The sequence below is a fragment of the Loxodonta africana genome, chromosome 2 (assembly GCF_030014295.1).
Source record: "Loxodonta africana isolate mLoxAfr1 chromosome 2, mLoxAfr1.hap2, whole genome shotgun sequence".
NCBI lineage: Eukaryota > Metazoa > Chordata > Mammalia > Proboscidea > Elephantidae > Loxodonta > Loxodonta africana.
The window spans coordinates 202,070,668-202,095,101 of NC_087343.1; the positions used below are offsets into that span (position 1 = coordinate 202,070,668).

Genomic DNA, 24,434 nt, shown 5'->3' on the forward strand with positions numbered 1-24,434 from the left:
CTTCCATCTTTTTGCTATTGTAAACAGTGCTGCAATGAACATAGGTGTGCATATATCTGTTTGTGTGAAGGCTCTTATTTCTCTAGGATATATTCCAAGGAGTGGGGTTGCTGGATTGTATAGTAGTTCTATTTCTAGCTTTTTAAGGAAGCGCCAAATCGATTTCCAAAGTGGTTGTACCATCTTACATGCCCACCAGCAGTGTAGAAGTGTTCCAGTCTCTCCACAACCTCTCCAACATTTATTATTTTGTATGCCAGCCTTGTTGGACTGAGATGGAATTTCATCGTGGTTTTGATTTGCATACCTCTAATGCCTAATGATTGTGAGCATTTCCTCATATATCTGTTAGCTATCTGAATGTCTTCTTTAGTGAAGTGCCTGTTCATATCCTTTGCCCATTTTTTAATTGGGTTGTCTTTTTGTTGTTGAGTTTTTGCAGTATCACGTAGATTTTAGAGATTAGACGCTGATCAGAAATGTAATAGCTAAAATCTCTTTCCCAGTCTGTAGGTAATCTTTTTACTCTTTTGGTGAAGTCTTCGGATGAGCATAGGTGTTTGATTTTTAGGAGCTCCCAGTTATCTAGTTTCTCTTTTGCATTGTTAGTAATGTTTTGTATACTGTTTGTGTCATGTGTTAGGGCTCCTAGCATTGTCTCTATTTTTTCTTCCATGATCTTAATCATTTTAGATTTTATATTTAGGTCTTTGATCCATTTCGAGTTAGTTTTTGTGCATGGTGTGAGGTATGGGTCTTGTTTCATTTTTTTGCAGATGGGTATCCAGTCGTGCCAGCACCATTTGTTAAACAGAATATCTTTTCCCCATTTGACTGACTTTGGGCCTTTGTCAAATATCAACTGCTCATATGTGGACGGATTGATGTCTGGATTCTCAATTCTTCTCCATTGGTGTATGTATCTGTTGTTGTACCAGTACCAGGCTGTTTTGACTACTGAGGCAGTATAATAGGTTCTGAAATCAGGTAGAGTGAGGCCTCCCACTTTGTTCTTCCTTTTCAGTAATGTTATCTTTATCTGCGCCCTCTTTCCCTTCCATACGAAGTTAGTGATTTTTTTCTCCATCTCATTAAAAAATGTCGTTGGAATTTGGACTGGAATTGCATTGTATGTATGGATCGCTTTTGGCAGAATAGACATTTTTAAAATGTTAACTCTTCCTATCCATGAGCAAGGTATGTTTTTCCACTTATGTAGGTCTCTTTTGGTTTCTTGTCACATATTTTTTACCTCAGTCATTGTCTTAATTTGTCAACATTATTTTCTGAAATCCATGTTTTCTTTGAGAAAACTTCCTTTGCACTTTCCTTCTGCAAAGTAGTTGCTGGGTATAAGTCTTCTTTAAAAGTATGCTCTCCAGTTACCACTCATGAGTTATTAAATTTACAGAATCTTTTCTTATTTCCCATGTAGTTTTATTTTCAATTACCCATCCATGAGTCAGGGCAGAAGTTTCTAAATTGGGTGTGTGTGGGTTCTCCTACGAGCCTCCTTGCTTTCAGGGCATAGTCAGAATCATAGTGGGCACTGAGTGGGAGGGTTGGCTGGTGGTGCTCACCTTATCACTTGGGTGGGCAGGAGGCTATGGTTGAGGTTGGCAACACCTCGGGGCACATGCTTTCAGTTTAGTGTTTCCTCAGCCAACACTGCTGCTCCAGGGACCAGTGTCTACATCTAACCTGTGGTTTGCCTGGGAGTACATGCCAGGTCCTCAGAATCATGGGATCTGCTGTCTTCCTTCTGGGTGTAGGGCACCTGCCCCAGGAATGGGGACACAGTATGGTTCAGGATCCTCTCTGACAGGGTGTGGACCAGATACAAGGAGCAGTTCCCAGCTAAAATCTTACTACCCAAGACTGACCATGTGGACAACTATGCAGCTCTAGCCCCTGTGCTACCTTCAGCTGCTCTGCTGAGTGGGGTGGATGGGGCTCACCTTCCATTTGCCAGATGAGGCCTTCCCTTCCAAATTGGGCAGGGTGAGCTGGTATATCCCTGAAGAGTGCATCAGAGAGAAGCTGTGCCTCCCATGCTCTGTGTGTTTGTGGGGCGGGGGGTGCTTATCCTCCCCACTCAGTGCTGCAGGCTGCCTCAGGGTACCGCCAACCTGAAGTGGGTAGGGCACACAGGACGGAGAAGTGCTACTCTCTCCTGTGGCCTGATTTCCATGATTAACTGCAAGGATGCTTGTCAAGGGTTTTGCTCAGTGCCTGATAATAAGCATCCAACAAATACTGATTTATTATTTGACCACTACTCTAAAAGGAGCCCTTGTGACATAAGTTAAGCTCTCGGCTGCTAACCGAAAGGCAGGCAATTCGAACTCACCAGCCACTGCTCGGGAGAAAACACCTCATGATCTGCTTCCTTAAAGATTACAGCCTAGGAAGCCCTATGGGGCAGTTCTACTCTGTCCTATAGGGTCACTGTGAGTCAGTATTGACTTGATGGTACACAACAACAACTCTAATCTGGGTCTTGGCAAGAACATACACTATGTCAGGGGATGTCTTGGGGTGGGGTCCCTGGCTGGCGTGACTCCAGAAATCATTCTGTCTGCCAGACACTCATGCCCAGGTGTGAGTCATCAGGGGCTTCTGACCTGACCAGGTATAACCCAGAGTGGGGCTCACTGGAAGGCCCAGGCTATGCCTTAGGCTCCTGCCCACCTTACTTTCTACCTGGGAGGAATTAGGGATTATATCTCTTCTTCCATCTCATCCCCTCCCCCTCACCGCCAGGAGCTGCCACTGGCAGTTCTAGGCTTATCAGTCCTTCCGCCATGGGAGAGAGCATAGGGATGTCATTTAATAGAAACACACACAGTGTGATGGTTGATATCATGGGTCAGCTTGAGTAGGCTGTATGCCCAGTTGTTTGGTCATACGCTAGTCTAGATGTTCCTATGAAGGTATTTTGATGTGACTAACATTTATAATCAACTGACTTTAAGTAAAGCAGATTACCATCCACAATGTGGGTGGGCCTCATCCAATCAGTTGGAGGCTTAAAGAACAAAAACTGAGGTTTCCTGAAGAAGGGAGGAAATCTGACTCAAGACTGCAGCATAGAAATTCTCCTGAGTTTCCAGCCTGCTGGCCTGCCTTATGGATTTTAGACTTGCCAGGCCCCCAAAATCATATGATCCAATTCCTGAAAATAAATCTCTGGTGTGTGTGTGTGTATACACACACACACTTTTGTATATGTGTGTGTGTGCACTTGTGTGTGTACATATACGTGTGTGTGTGTATACATCTATATCTATATATATATCTACATCTATATCTGCAGTCCCTGGGAGGGTGCAAACAGTTAAAAGCATCAGATGCTAACTGAAAGGTTGGAGGTTGGAGTCCACCCAGAGACACCTCAGAAGAAAATCCTGCAGATATACTTCTGAAAGGTCATAGCCTTTGAAAACCCTAGGCAGTAATTTTACTCTGCAACACATGAGGTCACCATGAGTAGGAGTCTACTCTACAGCAAACTAATTTATATCTATATGTATAAATCTCCTAGCTATTTATCTCCTATTGGAGAAGCTGACTAGTGCACACGACAGAAACTGCACTGGGGCCCTGGCAGGTGGTGTGAATCTGTGAACTGGGGCTGGCATGGTGGGCATTTGGGAGAGTGGGGAGCCCACGTCCACCACAGAGGGCCTCTTGGCCCTCCACCTGTCGTGCATACTCACCGTGAGCAGCACCTCCTGCTCCCAGCCTGTTGCCCACAGCGGGTCAGTGGTACCCTGGGGCACCATGAGCTCAGTGTTTCCATATTCCCCAGTCCATCAAGAGATGCCAGAAACCTGGACTTCTTTGTCAAATATTTCTCTATTTTTAAAAACACGAACCAAGCCAAGCTGAGAGCTTTGCTGACTGGGAAGAGCCCTTGGGTCCCTGGTTACAGCCTGCTTTTCCAAATCTCAAGTACTTGGCCTCATCACAGGGGCCCGGGTGCTGGAGCGGGCACCTCAGACATCACCCACCTGCCCTCACTCAGTACCATTCTCTTTTTGTGGGAGGGGTAGCTGCATGAGGAAGAAACCTAAAGACTTTACCTTAAGCACCCAGCCCTTGGGAACCTCAGCCTCTCATGGAGGAATGGTGCCAAGGCCCTCAGTCCTTCATGCTGCCATATCCCAATCATGGGTTAGGTTCTAAGAAGCCAATAGCAGTCACAGGAAAGTGCCATCATTTTCCTGTGGATGCCTGGGGAAGTCAACACTGCCTAGGGCAGCGGTGTCACTAGGGTTGGAGTCATCCCCCCATGGACCTTCTCCCATATCAGACCGTACAGAATCCTTAGTAATGTTTATCATCAATTTTAATTATAGAATAATATGTAATATAGTTGTAAATTGCTTAAATGTAATATTTCTTAGATTATATACGAATACTGACAACAAAACTGTGAAATCTTTCTATGTTGAATTGCATTATTAGTAACATTATTAGCAACTGAGTAGAAGCCTTTTTTGATTTTTCTCCTTCTTTGCCTTTAATTGCTACTTCATTCTCAAAAAAGTTATTGCTATAGGTTCACAAATACTACTTACCACAATATTATAGCTAAAACACCAGAAAATTTGACAAAATCAGCACTATAAAATCACCCGCTGCAACGAAAATAACAGCACATGCTTACATTGTGTGCAGACGAAACTATATGATTCATTGTAATTTGGTAATAATGACAGCTCTGACTGGAGCACATTAGGAGGTTCAAAAAGTAAATTAGCATAGAGTTTTAGCCGTGTAGGTATATTGATACATGTAAGCTGGGCTTACGAAAAATGTTTTTTTCTTGTTACAGCTAACTACAGGGTATTTTTATAAAAAATAATAAATTTTTGCTGAAATACTGACACAAATTTTATAGGCGGCCATTTTTGGTGTCACCCCCTCTGATAGTGTCACGTGGTATGGTCCACACTCCCCACACCCCACTAGTGATGCCACTGGCCCAGGGGCCGGCTTCATCTGCCTCCTGCCTGCAGGTCGTGCTGCCAGATGAGGCTTTGGGAGGGTGAATATTTGGATTCTCTTGGGAAGAAGAGGCATGCTGAGAAGTCAGGGTAGCCATGGAGCCCCCTCTGGCATGTGGCTTGGGGATGGGGATCAAGGCCATACTACTTACCGTTGCCTTTGTCTGAGCGCTGTGGGTGGCTGTTGATAGCATTGGGCACCCCATGGGTGGCCCAGCGTGTGTGGGCAATGCCAAAGTGGGTCTCAAACTCCACCTTTAGGTCCATGTTGTCTTGTTCTAAATGAAAGAGAAGTTAGTTTGCAGCACTTTACAATACTAACTCAATAATATTAAGGCGAGGAGGGACTGTTATAGCATAAAGAGCACTAATGGGCGTCGCCTCTGCCAATAGTCTATGGCAACCATCACCACCTACATCCTACCCTGGGGGTTTCTGCCAGACCTGGGTGCCACCTTGCAGTTGTTTGTTTAGTATTGATCAGTAACTTAACTCACTTTTTAACTGAAATAAACTTAAGAGAAAATTTTATATCACTACTAAAAATGGAAAGCAGTATCATTTGCCATAAAAATTAAAATAAATACATAATTACAGAAATTATAAAGAAAAATTCTCCATGCATCGCAGCTAAAATAATCCACCTCACACTCTGGGAAACACTGTTTTATGACATGCACTTAACCATCCTTCCATTGATCTAAGCTTGGACAAGTTAATACTCTGAGTCTAGAATGCGGCTGGAATAAAATCTTGTAAAGTGACCCATGCTTGCGCTGATTCCTCTAACTCTGTGTTTCTCCACTTACTGTAAAGTTCTTCATCAAGAGCCTTGACTTTTCCCTTTTTCTTGACTAGCTGGATATATCTTTCTTTGACTTCATTATTATTTCCATCAATTGCCAGACCTGTAATTTAAACATTATTTTTTGTATTTATATTGGAATTTAAGTTTCTGTCTCCTACCCTTTATCACCAGGTACTGTACAGGATTAGATAGCTGCATGGTGCTGGCTCTTTACTGAAGCTCTTCTTCCCCAGGCTTGCTGACCCAAAGAGAACTATGCATTTTCAGGAAACTTCCTTTGAACAAAGAGCCTGTGCCTGTGGTGACACTTAGCAGCAATCAGAAGAGCACGTGGCCTGCTTGTTCCATGCGTGGATTGCCTTGACCACCTTGTACTGAGAGCTTCTAACCAGGGTAAGCACCACAGAAGCTTGCCCAGGAGAGGTGTTACCATGCCCACCCATACAGCAACAGACTTCTGTAAGAGCACTTAACACTTACCTTGTTACGCTTTTTGAATTATCATATTTTAGGTAGAGATATTGAATTAGTCTTTTTGCAATTTTTATCTGGCTTGATTTCCGTTAAGAATTAATAGAGATATAAATGTGTCTGGCTGCAGACATGCCTTTCTCTTTCTCCTAAGGATGCCTAATCAAAAATGAAAAGCAGACTAAATATCCACATGTTAAGAGGATGGGGGAGTCTCTGGGTGGTGCAAATGGTTAACACTCGGTTACTAACTGAAAGGTTGGAGGTTCGAGTCCGTCCAGAGGTGCCTCAGAAGAAAGACATGGCGATCTACTTCCAAAATATCAGCCACTGAAAACCCTGTGAAGTGCGGTTCTACTCTAACACACATAGGGTTGCCATGAGTCAGAGTCGACTAGATGGCAACTGGTAACTGGTAGGAGGGCAGAAGAGTCAACTCTGAGACAGCCACCGAGTGGAGGATTGTATGGCCCTTAAGATATCTAGGACGAGTTTAGAATAATGGAAAATGTTTAAGTGGAAAAAAAGCAAAGAACGTAAAAAAAAAAAAAAATGTGATAAATAGAGGTTACAATTAGAGAAAAAAACAAAAAATACCTATGCACAGACACCTTTTCCCCCACTCCGCCCACCTCCAACCATCAGGTACATACAAATGGATGAAAGGGAGGCATAAAGAGATTGTCAGGGAGGGGTATGTTTTGTTTCTTCTTTCTACTTTTATATGGCTTCCAGATTTCTTTAATGGACAGATATTATTTTTATATTGGAAAGGAATACTGGAAAGAACATCAGAAAAATGGCCATAAAGAAGATGGATGAGCAGAGTCTGCCCACCTGCCTGCAGACCCACCTGCCGAGTCATAGCCTCTGTATTCCAGCCGCTGCAGGCCCTTGATGAGAGTTTCAAATATCTCCTTCCTTGTCCGGGGGACTCTGTAGTTCATGTAGGCAAAGATTCCTGTTAAAAGAGGAAGAAAAAAAATTACACATTTATAAAACACTTAGTTCGTGCTTAGAAGAAAACACTTCTGGGGACGAAAATGTGACATCTCAGTAGGGCTTCCAGGACCCGCATGCCTAGAGAGAGGAGGAAGCCTTCCCAGACATAACCAAATATGAACTTCACTCCCCTCCTGCTCTGGAAGGGGGTCTTACCCATTTATTTAGTCCTTACCGATCTTAATAAAAAGACTGATGAACCAGGCGTCACCACCTAGAAAAATAAAATGCACTTGCTCTTCACCTTCCAATTCCACTGCTGAAAAATTGTCTTATGGGCACATTTTTAGAGTCATGCAAAAACAGAAGGGGGAAGCTTTCATTGTGGCAACTCTTATAATGGCAAAGGACCACAAAACAACCTAGCCACCTTGAAATATATGGCAGTCCCACATCTATGTAATCCTTGATTTGTCTAGAAAACACCAGCAAGAGTCATAGGAAGTCAACAGAAGTCTTCTGTAGCAGGTGATAGCAGGTGCTGGGGACTTGGGCTTCCACTTTCCATGCCCCAGTACTGCACCATGAGCAAGCACTACATTTATAGCAGCAGCAATAAAACCCCCTCATGCTCCCTTGGCCCCTGGAGAATCCTTATCTTCAAGGTAAGCTCACAAGCCAAGAAGATTTTATTTGACTTTATTTTCTGTATTTGTATTTCAAAACAATATTTTCCCAAAGAGGAAATAGTTGTCATGTTGGTTCTGCCTTTTCAAACTCCTATTATGGATTAATTGTGCACCCCCCCGCCAAATTTGTTGGTGTGTCCTAAACCTAATCGTGTCTGAGTGATAAAAAGAGCAGATTAGACATAGAAGAAAACACAAGCGGGGGGCGGGGGAGGAAGACAGATGCCACATGAAGATTGCCAAGTAACCAAGGCATGATGGGACTACAAAGGCTGAAAGAGATAAGGATCTTCCCCCCAGAAATGAGAGAGAGAATGAGATACAGAAAGGGGGAGAGAGCAAGAGAGCCTTCCCTTAGAGCCAGTGCCCTGAATTTGGACTTCTAGGCTCTTGAAGTGTGAGAAAATAAATTTCTGTTCTTTAAAGTCACCCACTTCCAGTATTTCTGTTACAGCAGCACTAAGAAACTAAGACACCTCCACTTGCCCATTTGAGACTATGGGCCTCTGGTCTGCCCTCGAGCCTCCTCTGGGAGTGCCCCCATCCCTGTCACCCAGGTGCCTGCGGTACAGCCCAAGTCCAAGCCTGTTGCGGTTGAGTGGATTCCGACTCTGTTCTTTCTTCCTCTCTGCCCCCACCTGGGACATCCTGCCCGGCCTCAAACCTCAGCTCTCCCAAGGGAGAGCTTGTCCTAGGGTTCCACAAGAATGCTCCCTTGCTCTGGGCTGCCCACCACTCTTGCATTTTGAGACCCATCTACATTCCCTTGACAAGGGCTAGTGCTTCTATCTTTATATTTCTCACTGTGCCCTGGTACACAGTTCTTGTTCAATAAATGTTTGTGGAACAGAATGACCATAAATCTGTATTAATAGAGGGAAGCAATAGTACAGATCATGAAAAAGCTACAGGGCTTCAGTCATATTAATAGTAACCAATCTATGGAGAACTTCGTTTGTGCAAGGTACTGGGCCATGTTCCCAAGCAGATGTCCATCAAACCTTTTGACAGCTTTAGAGCTTGGTCCTGCCATCGCCCTTCTCTTCCTCTTCTGGGAACAGAAGCCTATGGAGGCTGCGGCTTGCCCAGTCTCAGTGTTGGTAGACTGCATGGTCAGGAGTGGAATCCAGGACACTTGACTTCAGAACATATGCTCCTAACCACAGGGCAGCACTGCCCCCAGGGTGAATACTGAGATTGTTAAAAGATGGTTTACTTCTCTAATTACATTTTTCTGTAATAGGACCCAATTCTTCTATTAGGCCCTCCTCTCCTAATAATTTGCCAAAGTCGAACCTTGGAGAGGACAACCTGCCCACAGATAATCGAGGGCTGACTATGATTATACAGTTAAAACACCTACAATATATCTAGTTGTTAAGTAGATTAGATTCAAGTCGTATATCTGAATGAATGATTAAGCTTCAATTAAATGAATGTTATTTTCCTAAACAGTTAGTAGGGTTACATCATGTGAACCTTTAACTTACTAAAAATCATCTATACGCAATCAAAAAATAGGACATAGAGTAATTTAAATAACGCTGTAAATTATATTTTGCATTCTTGCATACTGTACACATTAGATATTTGTATGCACTTAGGAAGGCACATACAGAAAATCACAGATACTGGGCTTTCTGAGCAGGTACAGACATTTTGTTTTAAAAATGGCCAAGGGTAATTCCAACCGTAAGCTATTCTGTCTTCTTTGTTGACTTCCAGAGCCCTGGTGGCACAGTGGTTAAGAGCTCAGCTGCCAAACAAAAGCTCAGCAGTTCAAATCCACCCGCTGCTCCTTGGAAACCCTACAGGGCAGTTCTACTCTGTCCTATAGGGTCGCTGAGTTGGAATTGACTCTATGGCAATGGGTTTGGTGTTTGGTTTTGCTGACTTCAGGTCTGGTAAGCAGCATAGCCTGTGAAGGCTGGATGTGCAGTTCAGGCCCTTTCCTGCGAGATGAGTTTCTCACTTCCCCAATGGAAGGCACAGCCTTCCCAGGCCTGCGGAAAGTCTACGCCTTTGAGGAACTCATGTTTTATCCTCAACTTCAAACCAAAAGAAGTCTGGGGATGTATTTTTGTCTCCTTACTTACAACAACAACAAAAAAGAAAGTTACCTCTTAATATGAACGTTAAAAATTTTTTTTTGTCACATTTATAATTCACATACCATAAAATTCACCCATTTAAAGCGTATAATCCAATGGTTGTTAGTAGATTTACGGAGCTGTACCACCATCATCACACTCTATGGGTAGGTAAGAAAATTTATAACATTAATTTTTCTACAAAAATCAGAAAGTTCCCTGGGCAGGAGGGATAGGGCATGGTCAAATTCCAATAAATTCAAAGGCCATATAGCTATGGGAGAAGTCACGTGAGGGATGGAGAAACTTAACAGATCTTTTTTGCAGTACTTTTTTTTGTACATCTGTACATTTTTTAAGTACTTTTGTAGTATTAGTCTTGCCTGACATCTTGGGAATTGTTCTAGCATTATACCTGCACCCCAATAAAATGAGCTCACAGCCATCATGGATGACACAAAGGCCCAGATATGTAATGATTACCAACTCTAAAAAGATTTTAGATCTGAAATGTTTTTATGAGAGTGCTCTTTGGTTCTGCTCTCTCCAGCTTTGCAGTTCCCCTCCCTCTGGGCCAAACACCTTAACTCATGTTAGACACAAAAGTTCTGTGTTGTGTTTCTGACTCCACAGATTCATTCAGAACGGCTTTCTTGGGGGGTTGCTGCCAAAGCCCCTGGTGGCCTGGATAGTTAAAGGGTCCTTGTCTTTGGGACCATGAAGTGAGCCCACACTCAGCTGAGAGGCTCAGCAGCCACTTGGGGCCACAGCTTGGAAGATTACCATGATGAAGAGGGCTGCCAAGAAGAGGTTCTAGAGATCTTTGCCCAAGAAGGCATAATCTAATTTTCAACATAAAATCTCTTGCATACCAACATCTATTCAATACTTTCTTTGAATATCTAGGCACTGTCTCCTTTTCACAGCTCGCCTTTGTGGCTGTATTCTCCCTGTACTCTACTAAAATGAAGTGGGCAAATCAGCATTTACCTTGTGCTCCTACTACTTTAAAAAAAAGCAAAATAAAATAAATCTGCTTTTCCAGTAATTCTCTTTCTATTCACATTGAAATTACCTTTTGGAACCATTCCATCCACAAATAACAGGTACGATGAGAACCAATTTTTTACCTCTAAGGTCAGTAAAGATCAGTTTGACAATAGGGAGGATTTAAATTTGTGCACCCTCTTTGGCAAGCTATTTGGCAATTTGTCAAAATGTAAAATGTGCACATATGTTGACCAGAGCTGTGGCACTTCTAAGACTTTATCCAACAGATACCTTTGTAGAGATGTATGTGCATACGTACAATAAGGACATGTGTACGGTCGATTCTCATTATTCAGTAATTATGTTCTATAAAGTCGCCATGAACACTGAATAAGTGAACACTGAGCCACTGCTCCAGGGGAAAAACAGGGTTAGGTTCCTGTGAGCCTCTGGTCACAACACTTTGGTCAACTGATCAATATAAACCGAACCCATTGTCATCAAGTCAATTCTGACTCATAGTGACCATACAGGATGGAGTAGAACTGCTCCACAGGGTTTCCAAGGCTGCGACCTTTACAGAAGTTGGTTGCCACATTTCTCTCCCGTGGAGCAGCTGGTGGGTTCAAACCGCTGACCTTTCAGTTAGCAGCCACGCACTTAACTACTGCGCTACCAGGGCTCCTTACTAATCAATACATAACCTTGTTTTATATATGTTTCTGTTTAAAGACACTGTATTTAATATATATTTCTTACAAATAATTAATTATTTGCAGCATTTGTTTGTAATAAAACATTAGCTTAGAAGGACTTAACATTTGACTGATCTTGGGTCATGTGACCACAGGTTTCTTCGGCTTTCGGCCTCATAACAATGCTGTCCACTATGCTTTTTAAAATCTGTTGTCTTCTCATGAATCCACAAATTTAACTGCTTTCCCATCTCTTCCATAGCTTTATCATGTATTGTAGAAGTTACTTTAGCACTTTCTGGAGTGGCCTCATGTACAGATTTATGAATTTCATTTTTCTTCTCCTGGACATACCCTATCGTTGATTCATTAACATTGAACTCACAGCCAATAGCACTATAACTTGTGCCTGAGCAAAGCTGATTTTTTCCACAAGACACATCACAGCCTTCTTGTGCTCAGGAACACTAAATAGCACTTCAGCACCAGGCTTGGGAACTATTTAAACAGCAAAATCGCCACCAACACCAACAGCAAAAAAAAAAAAAAAAAATGTGAAAAATGTGCCACTAACTCGACCATGAAAAGGACACTTGTCTACAGTATATGAGTGCTGAAACAAGAAGGCAGAGCATTGCCTTGCTCAGCCTCAGCTGGGAACGTGTGTTTCAGGCAACTCAAATTTTTCACAGCTCTGCACATGTCTGAGGATGACCGTGAAAATGCTGCAAGTATTAATTTTGGTATCACAAATAAATTTTAGCAAGTAGATGAATTCACAAATACAGAGTCTGCAAAGATTAAGGATCGACTGTACATTATATGCAACGTTGCCTGTGGTAGCTAAAGACCGGAGACAGCCTGGTGCCTGGCAGGGTAAATGTTGATATGGTCTCACGGCAGGACCTCAGGCAGGCAGTCCTCCACAGAGAAAAGAGAGCTGTGTGTCCTCTTGGAAAGCAACCTAATCTTCAAAACGTGTCAGTGTCCAGTGAAAAAGCCAGCTTGTCGAAGAGTGGGTAAACTATGCAAGGTAGGAGGTGAGGTGTATAGAATATTTCTGGAAGGGCACCTAAGTCCCAGGGGGTAGTGGTTGCCTTTGAAGAGGGCACTGGGCATAGGGCAGAAACTGTGTTCTCTTTCCAGGGTTACAGCATGTTACCACATGCCTGTAGATAATATTTTACCATGTGCCATTAGATCGTGGTGGATACATGATAGTTGTCTAGCTAGCTAGCCGAAACCTAAATAAGACTCACTCCTATCAGAAGAGGAAAAGTCCTGGCCAAGCAACAAAGCAGTTTGACAGGGATGAACTGTTTGGAGAGTGGCAAATGCAATGTGGCCCTTGCTCACCTTAATTTCGTGAGGGCACAGACATCTCTTTGGGCTACATGTGGTGCTCTCTGAGAGGGGATGAGAGCTTCCAGGGACAGGAAGCATGATGGTGTGGAGCCTTAGACTTCTGATCTGATCTCTGTTTTCCCAGGGGATGGCACTACCTTGGGATTGTATAACCCTCCATCCCCATCTGACATGCCAAGGCCATTGTCCTTCCCTTTGCAGTGACTGGGATGCCCTTCTGCCCCTCATCCTCTTAAGCTGAGTGGGCTCAATTGGACTTCACTGTGACTGCCCAGCCCAGCTCACCTGGAGGAATAACGGCCACAAGAAGGGAGAAAACACGTGAATGCACACACCTTCCAAAATCAGTAAAAGACAGGCTCAGGGTCATAGCACCTGCATTTGCCTCCACCCGCTACCACTCATTAGCGGTATAACTTAGCAAGAAGCACCAAGCACGGTGGCTAGAGCACAGAGCCTGTACCAGATACTCGATTGCAAAGTCCAGCTCTGCCCTTTGCTTTCTGCGTGGCCTCGGGCAAGTTACCTAACCACTCTGTACCTAGCTTTCTCTATCAGTAAAACGGGTGATGGCAGTATCTACCTCATAGGATTGTTATGAGAATTCACCCAATTTCTTTGTAAAGCACACAGAATAGTGTTTTCCACATTGGAAGTGTTTCTTAAAATAAAATGGGGTAGGGAAGTGCCTACCCCATAGGGGCAATGAGGTCTCAATGCCGCGAGTACATACAATAAGCTCTCAAGAAATTGCTCCCACTAAATAAAACCACATGGACAATAGCACAATTTCACCATTATTTCCTCTTGGCCTTCTGCACGCAGAAATGGCGGTTAAATCAAACGTGTCAAATTCATCTGACACACTTCCTTCAGTAGGTGAGGGCCCCGTCGCTGTGCTGGGGGCTGCATGGTGGCAGGACGGATGAGCTCACCTGTCAGGGACTTCGCAGGGTAAGTCAAGAGAAGGCAAGATGCACAGGGCCTTCCTGACTTCCCAGGCAAACAGTGGGGGTGCGCAGGCAGAGGGGCTGGGAGCTGAGAGGTGGGGAAAGAGCTCCCTGGCTGGCTGTCTGTAAAGGTGGTTTTGCCCCATTCTGCAGATTTCAGCTGAAAGGTCACCACCCACTCAGTCTAATGTAGGCCTTTTCCTTTTTGTTGTTTTAAGCTGCATAGCCCTGTTTGTTTCCTGTACAGCACTTGCTTCCTTGTCGTCCGTCAAGTCCCCACTAGATTGTCTCTGTATAAGGACAGGGACCACATCTGTCTTCTTTATCTGTCTTATCCATGGCTGCATCCCTAGCACCTAACCCAGGGCCTGCCCATTTTAGGTGTCAATAATTATTTGTTGAATGACTGAATGCATGAATAGGTAGATGAACAGGGGTGGTCAGAGAAGGTGGTTTTTGAGTTGGGTCTGGGACATGGCCACGCTCAGCCACACACAAGCAGATCTGGTTGCCGGAACTCACAGTGTGAGCAAGAGAGTCAGAAGGTCAGGGGATTATTCACAACAGCCCAAAGATAGAAACAACCCAAGAGTCCATCAACAGAAGAATGAATAAACAAAATGTGGTATATACATACAGACAAAGAGAAATGAAGTTCCGACACATGCTATGACATGGATGAACGTTGTAAACATTATGCAAGTGAAATAAGTCAGACACAAGAGGACATATTGTATGACCCTACTTATATGAAAATGAATAGGCAAATTCATTGAGACAAAAGATTAGTGGTTACACCAGGGGTTGGGAGTAGGGGGAATGGGGAGTTAGAAAACAATAGAAGAAAGTCAGGGGAGGTGGGAGGCACTCAGTTCCAGGTCCCCTGAGTGTCAGCATGGCACCGCCAGTTCTCGTGATTAACTCCATGACAGGCAAGAACAAGGACTCATGTCCACCAGCACAACCCTCCCCCTCCAACCTTGTGCACTGCGATGATCACAGGACTGTTAGTGAGAAGAGCTTTCTAGACAAAAGAACCAGGTTCCATGGCAGGATCCCAGGACTCTGCTGGGTGGGCTTCAGAGTAAACCACCACTGCCACCACCACGAGCCAAACCCTCTCGATACGTTATCTCATCTAATCTTCACAACGCCCTGTGACCAGAGACTAGGGTACAGATGAGGCATCTGAGGCTCTAGAGGCAAAGACTTTAGTGGTTCGCACTTAGGTCTATCATTTATTTTTTTATTGTGCTTTAAGTGAACGTTTACAATTCAAGTCAGTTTCTCATAGAAAAACTTATACACATATTATGTGACTCTAGTTGCTCTCCCTACAATGTGACAGCATACTCCTCCTCTCCATCCTGTATTTCCGATGTCCATTCAACCAGCTCCTGTCCCCTTCTTTCTCATCTCACCTCTGGACAGAAGCTGCCTATTTAGTCTCTTGTACCTACTTGAGGCAAGAAGCACACTCCTCACCAGTATCATTTTATGAACACTCAGGTCTATCTCATTCAGGCCCAAGCTCATTGCTGCTGTCCCCCAAATCAGCATACTTACCTGCTTTAGAATCCTGCTCCAAGGGGTGAGAGACAGCTTACACTTAGAGGACCTGGCTTGCAGGGATATGCCCAACTGACAACCTGACGGGCGAAGCTCAGAGTCTCCTCTGGTCAGATTCAGGCCAGGTGCTGGCACATTAAAACAATCCTCCCCTGCCCCCTTTGCCTCCCACCCCCACTATGGGAACACTCCTGCTTCCAACTCCTTTCCCTTCCTGTTTCTCCCCCTCTCCACCAGGGCCCAGGCAACCACAGTAAGGCTGGCCCCAACTTCATCCCTCCTTCCCCAGATACTTCTCTGCCCTCCAGTGCCCACAGTGCTTATCCTGGCCTGGCCACAATGTCTTCCATGATGGGACACAGCCATCGTGACCCACCCTTGCTCCCCACCCACCCTGTAGTATCTGACCTGTGGGGTCCACTCCTGTGGGGTGGCTTCAGCCTGGCACAGTCTCACTAAAGCCCCATGCCAATTCTCCCATAAGCTTCCTCTGTCCCCCTAGCTGAAAATAACCTTTCCCTTCTCTGAACTCCACTTTCCATCTTTTTTTTTTCCCTTTTTCCCCTCCCTTATATTAATAAAATTAAAAAAAACCTGTTGCTGTCCAATCAATCCTGACTTATAGCAACCCTATAGAACAGAGTAGAACTGCCCCATAGGGTTTCCAAGTTGGAGCTGGTGGATTTGAACTGCCGACCTTTTGATGAGCAGCCATAGCACTTAACCACTATGCCACGAGGGCTCCTCTTTTATTAATAGATTTTATTTTTTAGAGCAGTTTTAGCTTTATAGAAAAATTGAGAAGATAGTTCAGCGAGTTCACACTCACAGTTTATCCTATTATTAACGTCTTGCATACATTTGTCACAATTAATGAACAAATATTAATATATGATTACTAACTCAAGCCTACAGTTTATTCCCTCAGTTTTTCCCTAATGTCCTTTTTCTGTCCCAGAATCCCATTCAGGATCCCACATTATATTTAGTCGTCATGTCTCCTTAGCCTCCTCTTGGCCCTGACAGTTTCTCAGCATTCCTATTTCAGGACATCTGCCACTTCCTACCTTGATTTGCTGCTACTTACTATAGGGTCGCCATGAGTTGGAATCGACTCTATGGCACTGGGTTTGGTTTTTTGTTGTTTTTTTTTTTTGACTCACCTCCATCCCAGAGTTGCTGGAAGAGCAGAAGTGCCAGGGGCACATGACTGGATTTTAAGTGAGCTGAGAACAGGGCAGTAAACGACATCAGAGCACTTAAGGGAAGTCTTTCCCTTTCTAATTCTCTCTCAGTCCTTTTGAGTAAATCAAAAAGAAAGTCTCTATTGGGTACTACTTCTTTCTTTAGTGCCTCTTCTTACACTTAGAAATCTCCTTTTAGAGCCAAAGGGGACAGGTACCAGGCCTAGAGATTTCATCAAAAATAAAATAACATTTCATTTTCATTGGCCGGTGTGTTTTTCAGTTACCTTCTATTTATGGCAAGTGGTAGAGATAAATTTGTTGAGGTGGAAAGTTGAGTCAATTTTTTAAATGTTATGTAAATATGATTATAAAGAATATGGTAACATCTATGAAGGTGGTATGCAAATTAGTTTGAGAGGGACAGCCCTCCCCACCTCAGGCTGAGGAATAAGCTGCCTGACAGGCTCCCAGGCTACATAGGGCAGGGAAAGGCAGAGCCCTGAAGTGAGCTGCAATGTGTGGAGAGGTGAATGTGGTGCACCCAGGCCACCCATATAGCTGTGATCACCATTCATATCATCTCTATGTACACATCTACACAAGTGTAATGAAGCAGCTCTCAGCACCTGCCTCCTAGGAGCTTGTTTGTCTCTACAGACTGGGCCCCAGGGGCTCCAGTGAGCTAGGCAGTGCCTTGGGAATTACTGTGGGATCAACTGCGGGCCAAGATGGGCCCAAGTGCCGCACCAGTCTGCACATTTCACAGACTGGGCGGGGCCTATTACGATCGCTCTGGGATGGCTCCTCGGGCCTAAGAGAGATGGCCCCCTACTCCAGATTCTGCCTGATTTTAGCTAACTAAAAGAAAAAAAGATGCAACTGAGCAGGGGAGAAGAATAAAGCCTGAAGCACCCAGAATGGCAGGTGCCCCAGCACATCTAACCTCAGCTCAGCCACATGCCCCACCCTGGCACCCAGAGCTCCCAAACAGCTTGTCAGGGTCCCACTCTTAAAATTGATGGGGAAAAATTTTGATGGGGAAAGCCAGTGAGGAAAGGCTCCTCAGGGAGAGAGACTGAGATAAACACCAGGGACTGTAGACAATATAGACACAAGGCAAGACGAAGACGGGCCTTCGAGACGGTCCTAGGGCCCTTCTGCCTGGGCTCACCTCGGAGGGCTGGCAACTCTAACATTCCCATAGCATAAGGCTCGATAGATCATACAGGAACTCAGGACCACAAGGCCACCATGGCATGTCCACACAAGCCGGGGCCTCTCACAGCTCAGGTGACAAAGGATGACCCTGACCAAATCATGGAAATGATGTCCCTGGACACCTTGTGAGCTAGTGAAAAGGCCAGAGCTAGGAGCAGGCTGGGTCGCTGACAACTGGAACCTTCTCTACAATTCCTGGAGAGGGAGCGTGGGGGGTGCGGGGGGGGGGTTGTTTGGGACCTGAGGGATACTGTCAGGAGATAAGGGAAGAAAGTCAATCTCATGGTGGGCAGGCTGTGGTTCACATTCTGATTCTGCTTGTGCAGTTTTGTAAAAGCTCTCCATCTCCTCAAGCATAAGCTTCCTTGTGTAAAAATGGCTATGACAACAGTGCCCTTGCTGAGCTGTGGGTGTGAGTGGACAGTCCCGTATATCACAGAGTAGGGGCTCACTATGTGGGAGTTATATAACTGCCCACCCCAGGCTGGGACCCTCCACAGACAGAGGTCGCTCTTTCCATCCACTGCTTCTGAGAATTGAAGGGGCTCACTAGTTAAATCCATGAACCTAGTAGAGATTAGATATTATGCTTAAACTCAAATTGGATTATTCCTTCCCTAGACAGAACAAGGCCAAGTTAGATTTCTGCCTCAAGGAATGCTCATAAAATTCTTTTGTGTGTGGTGTGTGTGTGAGTGTGTGCAGTGCGTGAGTATTTCTATGTGGTGTATTGTGTGTGAGTGTGTGTATGTGTGTGTGGTGTGTGAATGAGCGTATGTGTGTGTGTGGCATGTTGGAGTGGGGGTTGGGGTGGGCCTATCCTCCTGGGGTGAGGCCCTCAGGTGTTGGGAGGCCACTGGGTCAACTGGGAGGGCTGCTGAGGAAGTCTGGGGCCAGGCTCCCTCTGGTTGTCTGATCCTCACTGACTCAACCTCATTCACGCAGGCTGACCAATGCCACGTTGTCTATGAAATGGGGATAATGATTCCTGCTGCCTCCCAACGGAAGCAAGAACAAAGGCGGAGGCAGTGGAAGTGTGTGGTCCCACAGCCAAGTTCCCACAGAAGGGCAAAGGGGCCTGTAGGGTCAGGAGGGGGAACTGGCTCCTCTGGGGACAGCCTTATCCTGCCTCAGGCCTCGGTTGGGCTCCATGAGCTAAAGTCACAGCTCTGTTGGAATCCGTGAGATAACAGGGGACTCTGTTTCCATCAGTATACATGGAGAGGCATTTCTATTTTTAATAGAAAAGTTCTTAGTGTCCTTGTCTTTTTACGATTTCACCAAGAGCAAAGTGAGAAGCAGCCTATACTCTAAATTTTATTAAAAGAAACCTTTCAAGAAAAAAAAAAGGGTTTTAATTGTCAAAGTTTGGCTATTAAAAACAGTACAAATAATTTGTTCTGTGAAAGAGAAAATTGTCCTTTGAAAATTACAAAAAGGCAGATGATCAGATCAAATTTCTTGTTTTCACACTGTATTGATCTTCAGAATTTTCTCTCAAAATTGTCTGTAAGCTCAAGTTAGTCTGCCTTTTTAAGCTAATTTTGCTAACTATAAAGAAGAAAGCACCCCTCATCCATTGCTGATATGGGGGTGGAGGCTGGTGGACCTCTGGCCAAAGTCCTTGTGCCAAGACTTAAGCAGCTGGGATTTGCAGCATGGGCTGCTCTTGGAGAATGTACATGCAAGCAAGAATCCAACTGTAGCAGGCTGAATAATGCCCCCCAAAGATACCATGGTCCTGATCCCATGAACCTGTGAACGTTCTTTATATGGGAAAAGTATCTTTGCAGATATAATTAAGTTAAGGATCTTGAGATAGGGAGATGATCCTGGACTATCTAGATGGGCCCTAAATGCAATCACAAGTGTGTGTATAAGGGAGAGGCAGAGGAAGACTTGATACAGAAGAGGGGAAGACAATACAACAACAACAACAAAAACCTGTTGCTGTTGAGTTGATTCCAATTCATAGTGACTCTGTGGGATGAAGTAGAACTGCCCCATAGGGTTTCCAAGGAGCTGCTGGTGAATTCAAACTGCCCACCTTTTGGTTAGCAGCCAAGCTCTGGAGTGATGGGGCCACAAGCCAAAGAATGCTTGGGGGCACGAGAAGTGGAAGATGCAAGGAACAGATTCTCCCATAGAACCTTTGGAAGGAGCATGACCCTGGTGACACCTTGATTTTGGTCCAGTGATAATGATTTCAAACTTCTAGCTTCTGGAACTGAGAGAAAATAAATTTCTATTGCTTCAAGCCAGCAGCCTCAGGAAACTGATACAGCAACCAAGACAGAGGATGGTGAATTAAAGCCAATGGTTTAGCAAGAACTAAGAATTTTACAATTTTTGTGGCCAAGCGTCATCCCCATCCCCCACTTCCTTTTGGATTACTAAGTATAGTACACTATAGACAAGGAAGGTTTATGATTGGAAGTGAGATCCCTTTTTCCAAATCCCATACGAGTGTAATCCCTGCCGTTATATCTTTGCACAAGCTGTGTCTTATCCTAGCAGGCCTCTGCTGAGCTCATACTTCAGGCCTGGCTCTCTGCAGTGCTGTCTCAATTCCTTCCCTCTCTTCTTGAGAAAGCCACTGGACCCTGCCTCCTCTATGCTGGGATCCCAACCTCAGGCACTATGGAAGCCAGCAGGTAATACTAGTGAGTAAGGGAGCTAGGAGGGGGCTGGGAGAACTGGGGACCTTGTGCCCATCAGCTGAAGGGACACTTATGTACCATTTAGAAATATAGACTCTATTACTCATCTTTGGATATTTTCAAGGGAAGTGGAAAATCCCACCTGCTTTTGTGAAATCTCCAAAAATTTGATGTGCTAGTCAAAACATATCTGCCTGTCTGCTTTGGCTTCAGACTTCCAGGCTGCAGCTTGTGCCCAAGATCTTCCGTCCATGGCAGCATTTATCCAATGGGTGAGCACAAGTCTGATCAGTGACTGGCCTCCAGACTGATCCTCCAACTTGCCTGCCTCCCTCTGAGAGAAGGACCATGCCCACATGACCTTCAAGACCCCAGTGCCCCGAAAATATAGGGCCTATCCACAAATAGTCATTCACTAATGGCTGAATGAAGAAGGAAGGAGAAGAAAACGGAAGGGGAGAAGGAAAGGATGATGGAAGAAAGGAAATATAGTTACATTTCTATTGGTAGAAAGTCAACAAAATGCCAGCAGCTTTTTAGATGCCAACAAAACTATTTGTGGATAACTGTCATTTTGGGGCCCCTTGGAAGCCCTGGTGGCGCAGTGGTTAAGCGTTGGTCTGCTAACCAAAAGGTTGGCAATTCAAATCCACCAGCCACTCCTTGGAAACCCTATGGGGCAGTTCTACTTTGTCCTATAGGGTCGCTATTAGTCGGAATCAACTCGATGGCAAGTGGTTTTTATTTTTATTTTTTTGGTGGTACAAAGGATTAAAATGCTCAGGTGCTAACCAAAAGACTGGAGGTTCAAGTCCCGCAGAGGTGCCTTAGAAGAAAAGCCTAGGATCTACTTCTGAAAAATCAGCCATTGATAGCCCTGTGGAGCCCAGTTCTATTCTGACATGCTTGGGATCACCAGGAATCAGACTCAACTCAAAGGTAACTGGCTAAATGTTATTTCAACTAAACTCTCAGGGCACTGCATATCTCAGATTTGTAGAGGGTCAGTTATGGCCTGGCTTTCTGTGGGAGAAGAAGCAAAGACAAGGGAGAGCAGGACAATCTAAGCATGGTCATCAGCAAATTGATATGGAAAGGGCTTTGGTCTTGATCCTTGTGGGAACAGCTCAGGAGATGGGGGCCCTAAGGCTGCTCCAAGGTAGAAGATTGGCAGAGGGACCACAACCAGAAGCAATAGGCACAGCCCAGAGAAAGGACTTAAAAAACCATTCCTGCTCACATTCAGGTGTGCACAGACCTCTCTGGGCCTCATTTTCCCCTAATGGAAAGTGAAGGAGTTAGGTGATTAATTCCAAGAGCATCTTCACAATGTTTGCCATGTCTTTGTGTCTACAGCACAATCATTCCCTTACTATTTTTCTGTAAAATTGACCAAATTTTTTTGAAAACCTAACTGAATTCACTGCAAATACATAAATAAATAAAAGGAAAACCAATATCGCTCGCTATACATACAGACCATAATCCAAAAAAATAGACCCACGTGTTAGATTCTAGCCAGTTGCTGCCACCTGCTTTGAGCCGTGGACTGTTTCTGCTGTGAAAAAGCACCAAGCTGAGACATTCTCCTGGCATAACTTGAAAAGGAAATAACCTTCCCATGCAGGGATTAAACATTACTCCCCACTGAGCTACGTCTGACGATCTCGGCAAGGCTCACCCTTAGAGAAACATATTCTAGGAAGGCCTCCTAGTGGAACACATGCTCTTTGATTCTGGCTCGGAGCAGACACTTCCACTAGTCAAGGCTGCTCCTGAGCCCTGGTGTGTCCTTTGGTGACCTGAAGCCGCTTCTGACACATAACATTGAGTCAGTGCCAGAAGATGTGAGGATACAGGTTGGTTACAACCCAAAGTTCAATCTCTCCAAAGGGGACAAACCATGTGCAGCACTGTAGGAAAGCAGAACAAAAAACTCACTTTTTTTCAGAGTTGGGGAGGTAGAGCAGGATGCAAGTAGGAGTAGAAGGCTGGAGGTGGCAGTGGGGGTGGAGGTGCAGCTGAGAGAAGGTGGCAAGTGGCTGGTGCTGGAGGGCCATTCCTAGGGCAAGAGTCTAGCCTGGCTCTACTGCCACCAGTTGGCCAAGGGCCTTGAATGTCACACTGAGTTTTGGAACCTGAAGGGCTTTAAGATCCAGCAAAACTGCCACCTTTGCCTCATTTCTGCCTAGAGGCAGCCCTACACATTGCCAGTGATGCCTGGGCATCCTGAAATTTTTGCTGAGGGCTCCTGAATTTAAACTGTTGATTTCTCTGCCCGGGTGAGCCCACATCCCAAAGCCTGCTATAACTGGTTCTTTCCTTGGTAATTGGTTCTTTCTCCGAGATGGATGACCTCAGAAACAAGGCCTGTACAGACTTTGTCCCAAGGTTCCCCCCCTGGCACACCCCACTCTCAGCCCTCAGCAAAGCCAGAGAGAGGCCTTTCATGGCTTCAAAAGTTCCACCAAGTCCTCCCGCCACAGGAGGCTGGAGTGGGTAACCGAATCCTACTCAAGGAAAAAAAAAAGCACAGTGACCTTTTGTCCCAGCAGAAGTTCCCGGCCCTCTCCCAGGCCAGCGAAGGCAGCCCAGCCAGGAGAATAAGGAATTACAGATGTGCGCGTAAGACCGCCGACGCCCTCCTCTCAGGCGGCTGCCGGGATGATCCGTGTCGCCTGGAGCTCCTCCTGCTCCTGGTCCTGAGCACTCTTTTCAGCAAAAAGGCCAGGAACCCAGAATCAACTCGTCTAGGGACAGGGTTCTTTTGGGGTCGCACCAGGGGCGCTCTGGACGCCGTGGGAGCGCGCCGGATGGGCTGCCCGGGAGGGTGCCGGTGGGGTCTACTCTCCGCGGTGGGCGCAGTGGGCGTCCGGTGCCCAGGAGGCTGAGAGCCGGGTGGGGCAGTTCGCGCTCAGGACGCGCGACCTCACGGGTGGCCACCTCTGTGGGCGACTCCGGGAAGCGGAGGAAAGCACCCTCCCTGGACCTAGCGTGGGAGGACCTCTGTGTTGCCAGGGTCCAGACCCGGGGCAGGTCCAGTTCCTTCCCCTTGGTGGGGAAACCGGTCGGGGTCGCCCTCACCCTTTTGGGGACCAGGATTGGGCATCCCTCCCACATCTCCTTGAGACACATACTCAGTGGCCAGGGGGAGACTGCCGGGCCAATGAAAGCCCCTCGGTCGAGGACAGTGGCAGATCGGCGCCCCCATGCCGGTCTGCCTCCAGGTCTTCGGCGCCCGACTTTTGGGCCCGGACCCTGAGACTGAGAGGATGAGGGGCCGGAACCCATGGCCGCCGGGGAGGAGAGATAGACGGGCAACGCACTTACCGCACATCGCGACTGCTGCTCTGGCCCCTGGGCGGTTCTCCGGCTCTGTGCGCGGCGGTCACTCCAGAACTCCGTGTGCGCCTTACGCTCCGCGAGCTGGACTCCAGCTCCGCTGCTTTGGCGCTTATAGCCCCGAGGCCTTCGCGCGTGGCGGGGCGGGGGCGGGGCCTCCCCCTGCCTGCCTGCTCCCCATTGGCCCCTGGTTGTCCTGACAACGGCCAGGCCCGGGCCTACAATAGTCAAAGAAGGGGGAGTAGGGCGTCTCCTGGAACTGAATCTGTGCGGTAACTGGAGAGTGCCGAGCGTTGGGCGTTAGGTCCTAGGGGTGGGGTAGGGATGGGGTAGGGGTGGGGGGCAGCAGACAGGCAGAGTTCAGACTCTGACTCAACCACTGACTAGGCTTAGGACCATGGACTGGGGGCGGAAATCGCTCTGTGCCTCAGTTTTCTCATCTGTAA

At 45.9% G+C, this 24,434-nt stretch overlaps 1 protein-coding gene across 2 annotated transcripts in view; it reads right to left on the reverse strand.

Annotated features, from left to right (window-relative positions):
• Positions 1–24,100, reverse strand: part of GFPT2 (glutamine-fructose-6-phosphate transaminase 2) — a 52,938-nt gene extending 28,838 nt beyond the window's left edge. For both annotated transcript variants that reach the window (XM_064279287.1, XM_010593290.2), the window contains exons 1-4: positions 23,977–24,100; positions 7,145–7,252; positions 5,822–5,920; positions 5,165–5,290 (exon numbers count right to left, since the gene is read on the reverse strand). In XM_064279287.1, the coding sequence (XP_064135357.1) occupies positions 5,165–5,290; positions 5,822–5,920; positions 7,145–7,252; positions 23,977–23,983 (340 nt within the window). In that variant the 5' untranslated portion in view covers positions 23,984–24,100. The remainder of the gene's footprint in view (positions 1–5,164; positions 5,291–5,821; positions 5,921–7,144; positions 7,253–23,976) is intronic.
• Between the last annotated feature and the right edge of the window lie 334 nt (positions 24,101–24,434).